The 12,426-nt window shown below is 36.3% G+C and overlaps 1 protein-coding gene across 1 annotated transcript; it reads left to right on the top strand.

The window, feature by feature from the left end:
* The first annotated feature begins 8,346 nt into the window (after positions 1–8,346).
* ATPD (F-type H+-transporting ATPase subunit delta) lies at positions 8,347–9,604 on the top strand. The gene has a single exon (XM_086640567.1). It carries the CDS (start codon positions 8,638–8,640, stop codon positions 9,394–9,396), a length of 759 nt encoding a protein of 252 aa, XP_086496693.1. The 5' UTR covers positions 8,347–8,637; the 3' UTR covers positions 9,397–9,604.
* Positions 9,605–12,426: the final 2,822 nt, after the last annotated feature.

Raw genomic sequence — 12,426 nt, 5'->3', positions numbered from 1 at the left:
TTCAATATCATGACTTCAAGAGCCATAAACTTCACAACTTCAAGAAACATCCTATAAACCTTCATGTCAAAAAATTCAAAATATTATAAAAGTTAAAGAAATGTAAACTATAAATTTACCATTATATCTTGGCTATACTCGATTTAGTAACTCTTGAAAGTTAAAGCAATGAGATGCATAATCCGATTGTTGATTCATATCGACCTACATTACATAAGAATTAAAATGCAATAAAAAATCATAGATGATAACGGGTATAATAGAAAGTGTGGTGAATACATACACTTCCGTCAGGATTATAATGACCGTAAAAGGATTGTTGTGTTTGCTCAAAAGTGTTGCTTTCTTCAGTGAGCGGGGCATCATTAAGATTGTTCTCTTCGGTACATTTAGCATCCTGTGAATAAAAAAATTATTAACATGCCCAAATGGTTAGTAACAATAAAATACTATCATGACATTGAATTTTTACCTTGTTCTTCTTTTTACTCGAGGGTTTGAAATTTTTAGCTTGTAACCGTGTAGAGCGAGGTCTCCCTTTACGCGTACTACCTTGTGGATCGAGTATTACGACTTCTTCACCATTAAAAATTGAAGGGGGTGGATTAACACTTGAGTGTTGAGTTGTCGTATCAGCAGATTTATATAAAGGTATTGTGTTTTTTTTTGCTTTCACACCACTGAAAGTATCTTTGACAACGTTGTTCGTCATCACAGGTCAAGTCTGCTACTTCAGTAAAAGCACGACACAATTGACATAACGGACAAGATCATCACTTAATTGCCAATTTTCATCTTCGTGTGCGATCTCTTAACATCTTTTCTCTATCTGTGTAAAATATATGTCTTCGGAAGAGAGTCACATCAGTTGTGTATCATCACCATCAGAGCGTGCCTACATAATATGCCTTTAAACTCGAATAAACGACAACTACACTTAACCAACCGATTTGGTTGACTAAAAAAAACTGTATATACCATTCTTTTCAACCCGTTTTCTCCAATGTGTATATCTTCTTGTATGTCGTGGTTTGTATACATGTGCATTTGACGAACACCTAGAGGATAAAGGTATAATAATGAAATCAGCTCTTTTTGAAGTGCTCTGAAAATAATATTAGTGTAGACTGCTTGAGATTCAAACTCAATCCGATATCTAGTCACCCATGGTATCATTTGTGAATAAGACCCAAAATCTGCTTGTGCCTCTTTTTCCGCCTTCTCTCTCGTTGCACGACCGTATTGTTCAACAAATTGTTTGAGAGAAGTTTTAGAATGCACATAACCATCAAAAAATGCATTAACACTCTCACTTCTTTGTGTACTTGACATACCAGCCCAAAAACTTGTTTTAAGATAAACTAGGACCCAACGATGTCTATCTTCATATAATTCTCCAAGCCATTTATGTTGTTCTAAGCCATACTGTCGAGTCATATCCAACCAACCTCTTTCAAACTCATCTTCGTATTGGAAATCATATACTAAATCATGCAACTTATAGTTAATTTTGTTGTAACTTTTGTCACTTCCTAACTTTTGAGGCAACTTCTTCAATATATGCCATAAACACAACCTATGCCTAGTGTGAGGGAAGACTTTTACGATGGTTGCTTTCAGTGTTGCATCTTGGTTAGTAATTATTCCTATAGGATGAGAGTTATTCATGCAAGTAAGCCATGTCTCGAATAACCATACAAATGAATTTATATCCTCATTCGTAATCAAACCACACCCAAGTAAGATTGTATGACCGTGGTGGTTTACACCAACAAATGGCATATCATACCTGTTTGTTAGCTACGTAGTATCAAACGTGATTACATCTCCAAATTCTTTGTAACACTTTCTGCTCCTCCCGTCTGTCCAAAACAGATTCTTCAAATAACCTTGCTCGTCCTGGTCCATGCAATAGAAAAAGTATTTGTTCTGTCTTTGCTTATTCAAAAAGTAACGTTGTATTGCAACAACATCACCTTCAGCAAGGGATAATCGCTTAAGTTGATCTACATAATTTCGACAATCTCTTTCTGTTGCGGTAACATTTTCATAACCTTGTGCATCTTCAACAATTGTACCATAACTCTTATACATTCGAATTCCTGATCTTTCATTTAATTCTAATCTTCTTTTGACAGAAGGCGTAATATTTCGATTGCGTTTCTAGAATCGAGATTGAGTAGGACTAAGAACATGATTGTGATCAAGGAAGGACGATGTTATTCTCCATTGTTCGTCTCCTCAAAGTGTCGTTCTAACACAAACTTTGCAGTCTGTCTGAGATTTAGGTTAGGGTTTCAAAACATTTGCAGACTTGTTAGGGTTCTTTCCTTCACGAGCATATGAGAAAGTAACGTATCTAAGAATACCATCAGAGCCTTTTTTTAATAGATCGCTTTCCGACCGGAAATCCTGTCAAATCCCCATATTTCTTAAAACATTCATATATCTCTTTACTCATGGTAAATTTGGATTCAACCTTTAGTAACTCTTGTAAATTTTCTATACTATTTTCTGACCCATCATGGTTTATTTCACTTTTTTCCCCTTCATTGTCATTATTCCATTTATGCTACAATCATTATCCGAAAAAATGATAAGACTATAAATTTTCTACAAAATAAATCTATAAATGATGATAAAAGAAAATAATGTAAATGTTAACATTATCCGAAAGAAAATAAAATCGTTGAAATCGAAAATTACCTGACCCAATTGAAATCTTGAAAATGAACCAACTGAATCCTTAAAAATAAAATCTCAATTAACTTTTATCCACACTTAGTTCGCTTTCATCTTAGCAGCTCACAATCTTTACATACAGTAAGATTGAGTTGGTTTATTTACAAATAAAATGTTATTATATAGGAAGGTTGTAGTTGGATTCTTATTAATAAGATGGGTACTTTGATTGACATGTTATTAATCTCCAACTGTCAACAACAAAAAGGAAGCGTCATCTTTATTAATTAAAATTTTCAAATCTTATATGGAAAATGACAAAACAAGCCTTCCTTTCCGTTACCAAGCGTTAACTCTACTTTTCAAGGGTTTCCTGTTCGTTTCCTGTTTCCGAGAAAAGAACTCCTTTTTGCTGACACGTCACCAGACGGTAAGGAGGGACGTAGGGTGGACGGGTCCCGTATCACGATTGTAAATTCAATATTATATCAAGTAGGCACATAGGTTTGACCTAAAAGTTATAATAATTAATTTTATATCAAGTACCTTCATACAACATAAAGGTACCTTCATTGTATAGGGGATGGTGTCTTCTTCTTTTTTTTGTTGCATAGGGATGGTGCCAAAAGTTCCACCTCTTTTACTTTCTAGTCTTATTCATAACAAGCATGCATATGACAATTGATACTTTTGGTATTTAGACAAATGTACATGTGATTTCTTCCTGGACTCCAATCACCTCAATAGGCAAAGATCATCTCGCACCACTCTCTTCTTTTAATACATCAAAATAGCTCTGTTTTTTTTCCTGATTTATTTGTTAGGTGTCTATATAGCATTCTTACTTTTCTGGCTTGTAGTTATTTTTTTTAATTATCGGTGCATGTCATTAAATTAGATGCAACAAAATAAATTGTCAGTAATCTAGTTCTTACGAATAGAAGATGTCTTCATATGCAGTTACGACTCGTCTAACCACCTCGAGAAAACGATAAATCTCAATTACTTTAGATAATGTGAGCTTATTATTAAATATGTTGACGTTATTATCAGTAATGGTCGTCACACAAGTCGAACACTAATATAGGTCTTACATACTAAAGTCATCATCGACTTTTACGAATAAATTACGTAGAGAGAATATGCAGAGAATGATTTAGGATAGTGATTTAGTATGCAGAGAACAATTTCAGATGGACAGAAAAACTTTTACCATTTTGTGTAAAATGTTGCGCACTATTGGTAAAGTGTATGACACAAATGAGGTTTGTGTGGAGGAGATGGTCGCGATATTTTTGCATAAACTTTCCCACCATGTGAAGTATAGAACTATAAAAATAAGATTTTTTTCGTTCTGGATAAACAATTAGTAGATGTTTCAATAATGTGTTAAATGGCGTAATTCGGTTGCAATAGGTTTTGATGAAAATTATCTCTGAGAATTCAAATGATGCAAAATGGAAATGGTTCAAGGTATACTACATCTTATCTATGTTTTGATTAATAAAGTTTATTTAGGTTAGATTAAGTTAGAAATACACCTTAATCGATATAAGTAATTAAATTTGATGTAGAATTGTTTGGGAGCTCTAGATGGTATGTACATAAGAATTAATGTGCCACAAAATGACAAACATCGATATCGTACACGAAAGAGTGATATTGCTACCAATGTATTAGGAGTGTGTTCTCAAGATATGCAATTCATTCACATTTTGGCTGGTTGAGAGGGATCAACATCGGATTCTCAAGTTTTATGAGACGCCTTACTTAGGAGAAACGGGTTGAAAGTTCCTTGTGGTATAACTATATGGTTTAAGTGATTATTCTTGTGTCTTTTGTCCCACCATGAATGAACATTATAACCTGTAATTTTTTTATTCGGTCGTTACTACCTCGTTGATGTTGGATATCCAAATAGTGAAAGATTTCTTGCCCCGTATAGAGGTCAACGCTATCATTTAAATGATTGGCGGGAAGGACACACACCAACCACTGCTGCAGAATTTTTTAAAATGAAACATTCAAGTGCTCGCAATGTGATAGAAAGATGTTTTGAATTACTAAAGCTTAGAGGGGTCATCCTAAGAAGTCCTTCACTTTATCCCGTTAAGACGCTTAATCGGATAATAATGGCTTGTTGTCTCTTGCACAATCTCATGCGTCAAGAAATGTCAGTAGATCTATTAGAAGAAACATTAGACCGACATATGTCAAATTATACACAACCACATGGTGATCCAATATCGTATACCGATTCTTCAGGACAGTGGTCTACATGGAAGGACAAATTAGCATCTAAAATATTCAATGAGTGGCAGACATCTTGGAACGCTTACTCTCACGCCTTCCTCTTACTATTATCTTGAAATTTTTGATATTAGATAAAAAGAAACTGATTTATTTCTTTTTCTAATTACATCGAATATTAATAATTATAATAATCTTATTTTTATTGCTAGTTTGTTCATTGATGTTGGTTATTTATTTTAATTATATGCAATATACTTGTTTCTTATACATCCAGATGGCACCTCCTACTGGTTTACAATCTCGCTCCAAACCAACAAAACATTTATGGCTACCTAAAGAAGATGACAAACTGGTCGAGTGTCTGATAGAAATTACTATTGGTGGACATTAGAAGGTGGAAAATGGTTTCCCATCAGGATATCTTTCTCATCTAGAAAAATTGATGGAAGAAAAGTTACCAGGATGTGCCTCACATTGAATCACGAATTAAAATATTAAAAAAACATACAACAGCTATCTCAGAAATTATTTCGAACGCAAGCGGATTTACATGGAGTGGAGAAGAAAAAATTATTATATGTGAAAAGAGCATTTTTGACGAATAGGTTAAGGTAAGTCCATTATTATCATTTATTAGTATTTTTTTTTGTTGAATAATTTATTGTGTATGTTTAGTTCTTTATCACTTAAATATTTATTTTTTCAGACTCATCCATCGGCCAAAGGGCTTAGAAGTAAGCCTTTCCCACATTATGACGCTTTGGCGGATAAATTTTTGAAAGAGAGGTCAAACGGAAAGGATGCAGAAGCACCGGCTGACGAGAAGAAACAAATTGATGCAAATGAAAATGATTCCTTCGTTGATGGTGTTGATGGATTTGATGGTGAAATCAATAGGGAATGTGATTATGAAGCATCATTTGCTAACGAGGAAAAAACCCCTAACCCTAGTCCAGCTCCAACAACAAAAACCTCAAACTCTAATAAGAAGAAACGTTTCCGAAAATTAAATGAATTTGTAACGAATTTGGGAAACATTGCTAGTTCGATTGAAAAAATTACTGAAGGGACGATGGAATATATGGATAAGATGGTTGTAGCTCTTACTGATAACCAAGAAAATGAAACTGCAACCAAAGTGGTAGCCGAGCTATCCAAGTTACCAGAAGGATTGGGTTACGACCAAATGCTAGAAGCAACAGATATCCTCAATAGCGACTATTCCAAAGCAGCTTTTTTCTTTGCACTGCCACCTGAATGTCGTCTATATTGGGTTCTTAGGTTACTTGGAAAAAATAGGTCCTAGATATAAAAAATTATTTAGTTTAGTATTTTTTTGGGTGGGATTTGGTATTTAGGTTTATGAACACAATTTTATTTTAGATAAATTTTTATTTAGATTTATGAGCAGAATTTTATTTTTGATAAATTTTTATTAAGACCTTTATTTATTATATTTAAATTTTAACCCTTTGGTGTATCGTGTTATTATTTCATATCTACGAATTTGAATAATAATACTGATTTTAATATATAACAAAGTTAATGTGTATTTTATGTAGTTTAAGTGAGAGTAAAAGTGAACTTTTACAAAAAATTTACATTCATATTTCTATACGAACCAAACACCTAATTAAGAATATACCAGGAATCAAATTTCCATTCTTGGTCAAACCAAACATCGAACAACAGTAATCTAATTCTCAGGAATCACGTTGCAGGAATGTGATTCCCAGGAATCACATCCCATTCCCTCGCGCCAAACATGGCCAGAGTGTTTTCTTGAGACTCTCAAAGTGTCACTCGAAAACTTTAACCAATGTAAACTTTTGCCTTTTAACTATTTTTGCTCTATTGAATTTAAGAGTGACATGTGTCTTAAGGTGTCGTTTGGCAATAAAAAATATAAGTACTTTTGCTTGTAGTAGAAGTTCTTTTGCTTGTAGTAGAAGTTCTTTTGCTTTAAAATAGTAAAAAAAATTCGAAAGCATATTTGCGTTACTTATAAGTAAAAAAGTCAAAAAGTTAGTTTGGTAATCCAATTTATATTTGATAATTTTATTTTTCTTTAATTCGTAGAGATACTTGATTTTAATTTAATTTATTTATGATTTCCACGATTACTCTTGTAGAGGAAGTGGTGGTGATATTGGTGGTAGTGGTGGTGTCGGTGCCTTAAAGGTATGGTTATGGGGGTTGGTGGTCGTTGAGGGATGATGTTGGTGGTGGTAGAGGTATAATGGTGGCGGTAGTGGTGGTGGCGGTGGTCGAGGTATGGGTATGGTGGTGGAGGTATGGTGGTGGAGGTATGGTGGTGTAGGTATGATGATGGTGGTGGAAGTACGGTGGTGATAGTATTGATGGAAGTACGGAGGTGGTGATGACGGAAGTAAGATGGTGGTGGTGGTGGTGTACGGTGGATGAGATATGGTGGTGGTAGTGGAGGTATGGTGTCTGGTGGTGGTAGAGGTATGTTGGTGGTATAGTGGTGGTGATGGTGGATAAGATATGTGGGTGGTAGTGGTGGAGGTATGGTGGTGGTAATGGTGGAAGTGCGGTGGTGGTGGTGGTCGAGGTACGAGGTGGTTGTAGTTTAGGTGTGGTGGAGGTGTATGGCAGTAGTGTTAGTGATGGTGATGGTGATGGTGGTACGAAGGTGGTGGTTAAAGTGTGGTGGTTGAGGTATGGTGGTGGGGGAAATGCATTGGTTGTTGTTGTGGTGGTGTTGGGGGTACAATGTTATCGTAGAGATTTAGTTGTGGTGGTAGAGTGGAGATAGACGAAGAAAAAAAAATTCGTCAAGTAAAAGTCATGCATGTATTGAACATAAGTTACTTTACTTTAAAGTCAAAAGCTAAAAAGTTTACTTTAAAAGAAAGTCAATTTAACTTAAATGAAGTCGGTAATTTTTGCGTTACCAAAATAACTTTTTTACTTTTCTACTTAAATAAGTAAAAAAGTAAATTATTTTAGTGTTGCCAAACGACACCTAAGTAGGGGTATCTTAGAGATCTTCATTGGAGACTAAAAAAGTTTAGAGTATTAGGAAAGAAAGTAGAAAATAAGTAAAAGACATGCATATTTTTAGTAAAAGTCACCTTTATTTTTCGGGGGCGCCTATAGGCGCCTTTCTCTTTTCCTCAGACCTGCTTTCTCTCTTCACGCCCTGCGGACTAAGCAAACCCAAAGGCATTTAGACTTGGCCTAATATGTGTTTGGGTAGCAAATATGTGTTTGGGTAGCACAGACCGAGGTCAGTCTGAATGTCCTCGGACTTCCTGGTCCGTGGACTACTCATTTCGCAGACCACGAAAAAGGCCCAAAGTGAAAACAGGCCTAGTGAAAAGGAGGAGCGCCTTTACGCGCACCCTTGTTTTCCTAATAAAAAGAGGCCAAACCTTCTGTGAATTAGTCACACCTCCAACACTAAATGAGTAGTTAACTCTTTATTGTTGTTATCCACTTCATAAGCCATTCTATGGCAACCCCTTTGTTCTCTTAAAGATAGGATTCATAGTGTCCTCTCAAATAAAAGATAATCAAATTAATCTTCACCATAGATTACAAATCCTAAATCGAATCTCATCCGTCTATATCTCCTTGCTTCTAATTTCACCTAAAAGATAACCCAATCAAAACACCACCCAAAATCTCAGAGCTTTCTTCCTTTCATTTCCTTCATTCAAGAAACACAAGAGAAAAATGGCAGCTCTTCAACAATCTCCAGTGGCATTTCACTCCAAAACTCCACCGTCCAATCGAATCAACGCAAAAACCCTAACCCCCAAACCCGTCCGATTATCCTTCTCCGCCACCATCCCATCTCTCAAAATCCCAAAACTCACACTAAAACTCACCGCTAAAACGAAATCTCGAAGCGGCGGCGCCACCATGTTAGACACAGCTGCAAGTAGGTACGCCACCGCTCTTGCTGAAGTAGCAAAAACAAATGGAACCCTAGAAGAAACATGTTCAGATATTGAGAAAATTGAAAAGATTTTTTCAGAATCAGCTACCTACGATTTCTTCGTTAACCCAACAATCGGATTAGAGAAGAAATATGAAGTTGTTGAAGAAATAGCAAAATCATCAAATCTGAAACCCCATACTTTGAATTTTCTTAACATTTTAGTTGATGTTAAGAGAATTGAATTGATAAGAGATATTGTGAAAGAATTTGAACTTGTTTATAACAGTTTGACTAATACTGAATTAGCAGTAGTTACTTCAGTGGTGAAATTGGAATCAAATCATTTAGCACAAATTGCAAAAGGAGTACAAAGATTGACTGGTTCTAAGAATGTGAGAATTAAAACTGCCATTGATCCTTCTCTTGTTGCAGGATTTACAATAAGGTATGGTAGTTCTGGATCTAAGTTGATTGACATGAGTGTGAAGAAACAACTTCAAGAGATTGCTACTCAGCTTGATTTTAGTGATATTAATTTAGCAAGTGTTTAAGATTAAAGATGATCTCTTTTGTTTTAATGTTGTTGATTAATTATTGGGATCCCAATTTGCTTTTAAGGATTCTTGATTATATTTTGGTCTTATAATTATGTATTTATGGTGAAATGTTTTTTTTTTTTTTGTAAATGTTATGTTATTGTCTAGTGGAGTTAAAGGAACGTGAGAAGGGTTCAATTTTGAGCCTTTCGCTTCCCGTTTATACCGTTGTGTCTTGTAGTTTCAGAAAAGTTTTTGCTTACATTCGGGCTCCCTTCTTCTAATATTGTAAAATCGCATATTTGAAGTTGTCTAGCCACACATGGGTTATTCTTCATGTTACATTTATACTGACAAATTTTATCCTGACTAAAGATAGTTCGTGCTTTAGTTTCACAACAATGGTTTTCCATTTCCCTTTATCATTTAACTTACTATTGCTTTCTAACCACTTTTTGCTACTAGGGTGGGGTAGTAGCGGATTGCTTGTTTGTGATTTAAAATTTCTCCCTCCTAACATGTTATTTCTTCTCAAGTTTGTTCCTTTCCGAAGCTGGGCGCACTGTTGTCATATCGGCAATAACTGCGGCTGTACCCCGATACCAAATGCAATGCTTTGTCATTCACAAAGGCATTAACAAAAGCATTTCGACTGTCCAAAAGTCGTTCTGGTGGGGTAGGTCCAGAGGCATATGCACCAAATCTTGGTCTGCAATTTGCCTCCCTAAACACATGGGTGGTCTTGGTATTCATCGCCCCGAACTTGATAACATAGCTATGTTAAGCAAGTTAGCCTGGAGAATCAAAGCTGAACCTCAGGCCATTTGGGTCCAGTTCTTAAAAGCTAAGTATTTCCCGCACACGCAAAACCCGGGTCCAGCTAAGTCTCATCACTCTTGGTAATGGAAAACAATCAGAAAACACCTCAATAATACCGAAGATTTTACTACACGGGAAGTTCACAATGGAGAGAAGGTTAATATCTGGGAAGATAAGTGGATCCCCTCTCTCAGTAACCCTCCTTGCAATAACCAAAATTCTAATCTTACCACGGTCTCTCAACTTATCTCGAATAATAACTGGAATGAGGATACTCTGAACAACAACTTTGATGATGCTACTAAGAACCTAATCAAAGCTATCCCCATTTATGAAGATGGTGAAGACCAGAAGAAATGGATCCTCACTGAATCAGGTAAGTTCACGGTTAAATCTATGTATCAACACCTTTGCAATAGCATGAACTCCCCTATGCCCCAGTCCCCTAAATGGACTTTTATTTGGTCTATCCCTACGGTGCTAGAATCCAAATTTGCATTTGGAAAATTTGCTCCAAAGCTCTTCCGGTGAGAGCGAGAATTGGTTAATATATTGACAATAATAATCTGAACTGTCCCAATTGCAATGAAATTGAATCTATAGAACACGCTTTGCTGCACTGCCCTCTAGCGAGAAATGTGTGGTTTTACTTTCACATCATCTCCACCAATATTCCCTCGGTGACGGATTGGATCTTCTCTTGGGAGAATGCATCGAATAAAGGTAAAACGGCAAATAACATTCACTATGCAACCATCTTATGGATAATATGGAAAACCAGATGTGATCACTACTTCCAACATGAAATCAATTCTATCACTACGATAATAAATATGATTCAAAACTACCCGAAAACAATATCTCCTCTGAGAAACAAAAATATAATCAATCAACATAAATGGCAACCCCCAGAACAGTCCTGCTTGAAAATAAATGTAGACGCTTCCTTTATAAATGTTGAATCTGTAACAGGTACTAGCTTAATAATACATGATTCGAATTCGGAATTCATAGAAGCGCACACCACCACAATTAGGTGTCGAACCAGTGAGGAAAGTGAAGCCATAGCTATCCTTAATGGACTGCTATGGGCAGAAGCAAAAAACTATAACGACATCATCATCGAAAGTGACAATTTCAACATTAACAATAACATAAAGAACGACAATCAATGAATACAATGGCAATCCAAAATGCACATTCAAAAAATTCACGAAGTCAAAAAGAGGCTGCAAAAGGTGCAATTCAAACACACGATCAGGAAATTCAACACTCCTGCAGACAAGTTATCGAAATGGGCTAGGATAAAGAATAGAACGAAGACTTGGCATAATGTTCCCTGTTTTCTTGTTAATTTGTATTGTAAGAATGCTTTAATTTCTTAATATTAGATGTACCGTTTCAACAAAAAAAAAAACATGTTATTTCAACTTATCTTAAAATTCTTTAATGTTTCTATGTGATGTTAGGCTATCCCACTTTTTTGCTGTAACGAATACAATGGTTGTACAACTCGTCAATGTAGACGGTGAAAAGTCTACGGGTCGGAAGTCAGAAGGTCGGAAGCGTGAACGTCTTCTGGAATTCCAAACGTCGAGTTCTTGATTGATGGGCACCAGCAACGTGTGAAAGAAACCTGCAAAAGAAGGTGAACAGACACAAACAAATCCGTGAAGGCTTGGGGGGACACCGGGATGGTGCTTGCCAAGGGCCCTCCGACGGTCAAGTCAGTAAAGTATTACAATGAATAATAAATGAAAAGCCGAGGGTATAACCGTTGATGTATAATCGGAGAGTGGCTAGGCTCGTAGAATGACCGGAGTTCGAATCTACGGGAGTGAAATGATCAGAAGTATGAGAGTAGATGTTACCAGTAGCGTCGAGCGAGAAGAAGGTTATGATCTCCTCGAAGACGTCTGGAAGCGTCGAGCAGGAAGCGTCGAGTCGGAAGCGTCGGACAGGAAGCGTCGAGCAAGAATAAGCTTTAACACCCTTGAGGCGTCTAGTAGTGTCCACGACCAGAACCAGGTGAACTTGTATGCAAAACGTCTCAAGGATAGTCGAAGAACAGAGAGCGAGTGGAGAAAGAAGAAGTAGTATGGGTTGCTTTGCTCTGCATTCGATGATCTGAGAAATGAAAGTGTTCCTCTTTATATAGGCTTGAGGAGTGATCCGTTGGGGGGAGTAAAGGCTTGACCGTTATAGAGTAAATGCATGGCAAGATAC

The sequence above is a fragment of the Eschscholzia californica genome, unplaced genomic scaffold (assembly GCF_041429995.1).
Source record: "Eschscholzia californica isolate CP2 unplaced genomic scaffold, dmEscCali1.0.p SCAF_5, whole genome shotgun sequence".
Classification (NCBI taxonomy): Eukaryota; Viridiplantae; Streptophyta; class Magnoliopsida; order Ranunculales; family Papaveraceae; genus Eschscholzia; species Eschscholzia californica.
The sequence above is the reverse complement of the archived record's forward strand: the minus strand, read 5'-3'. Positions and strand labels throughout refer to the sequence as shown.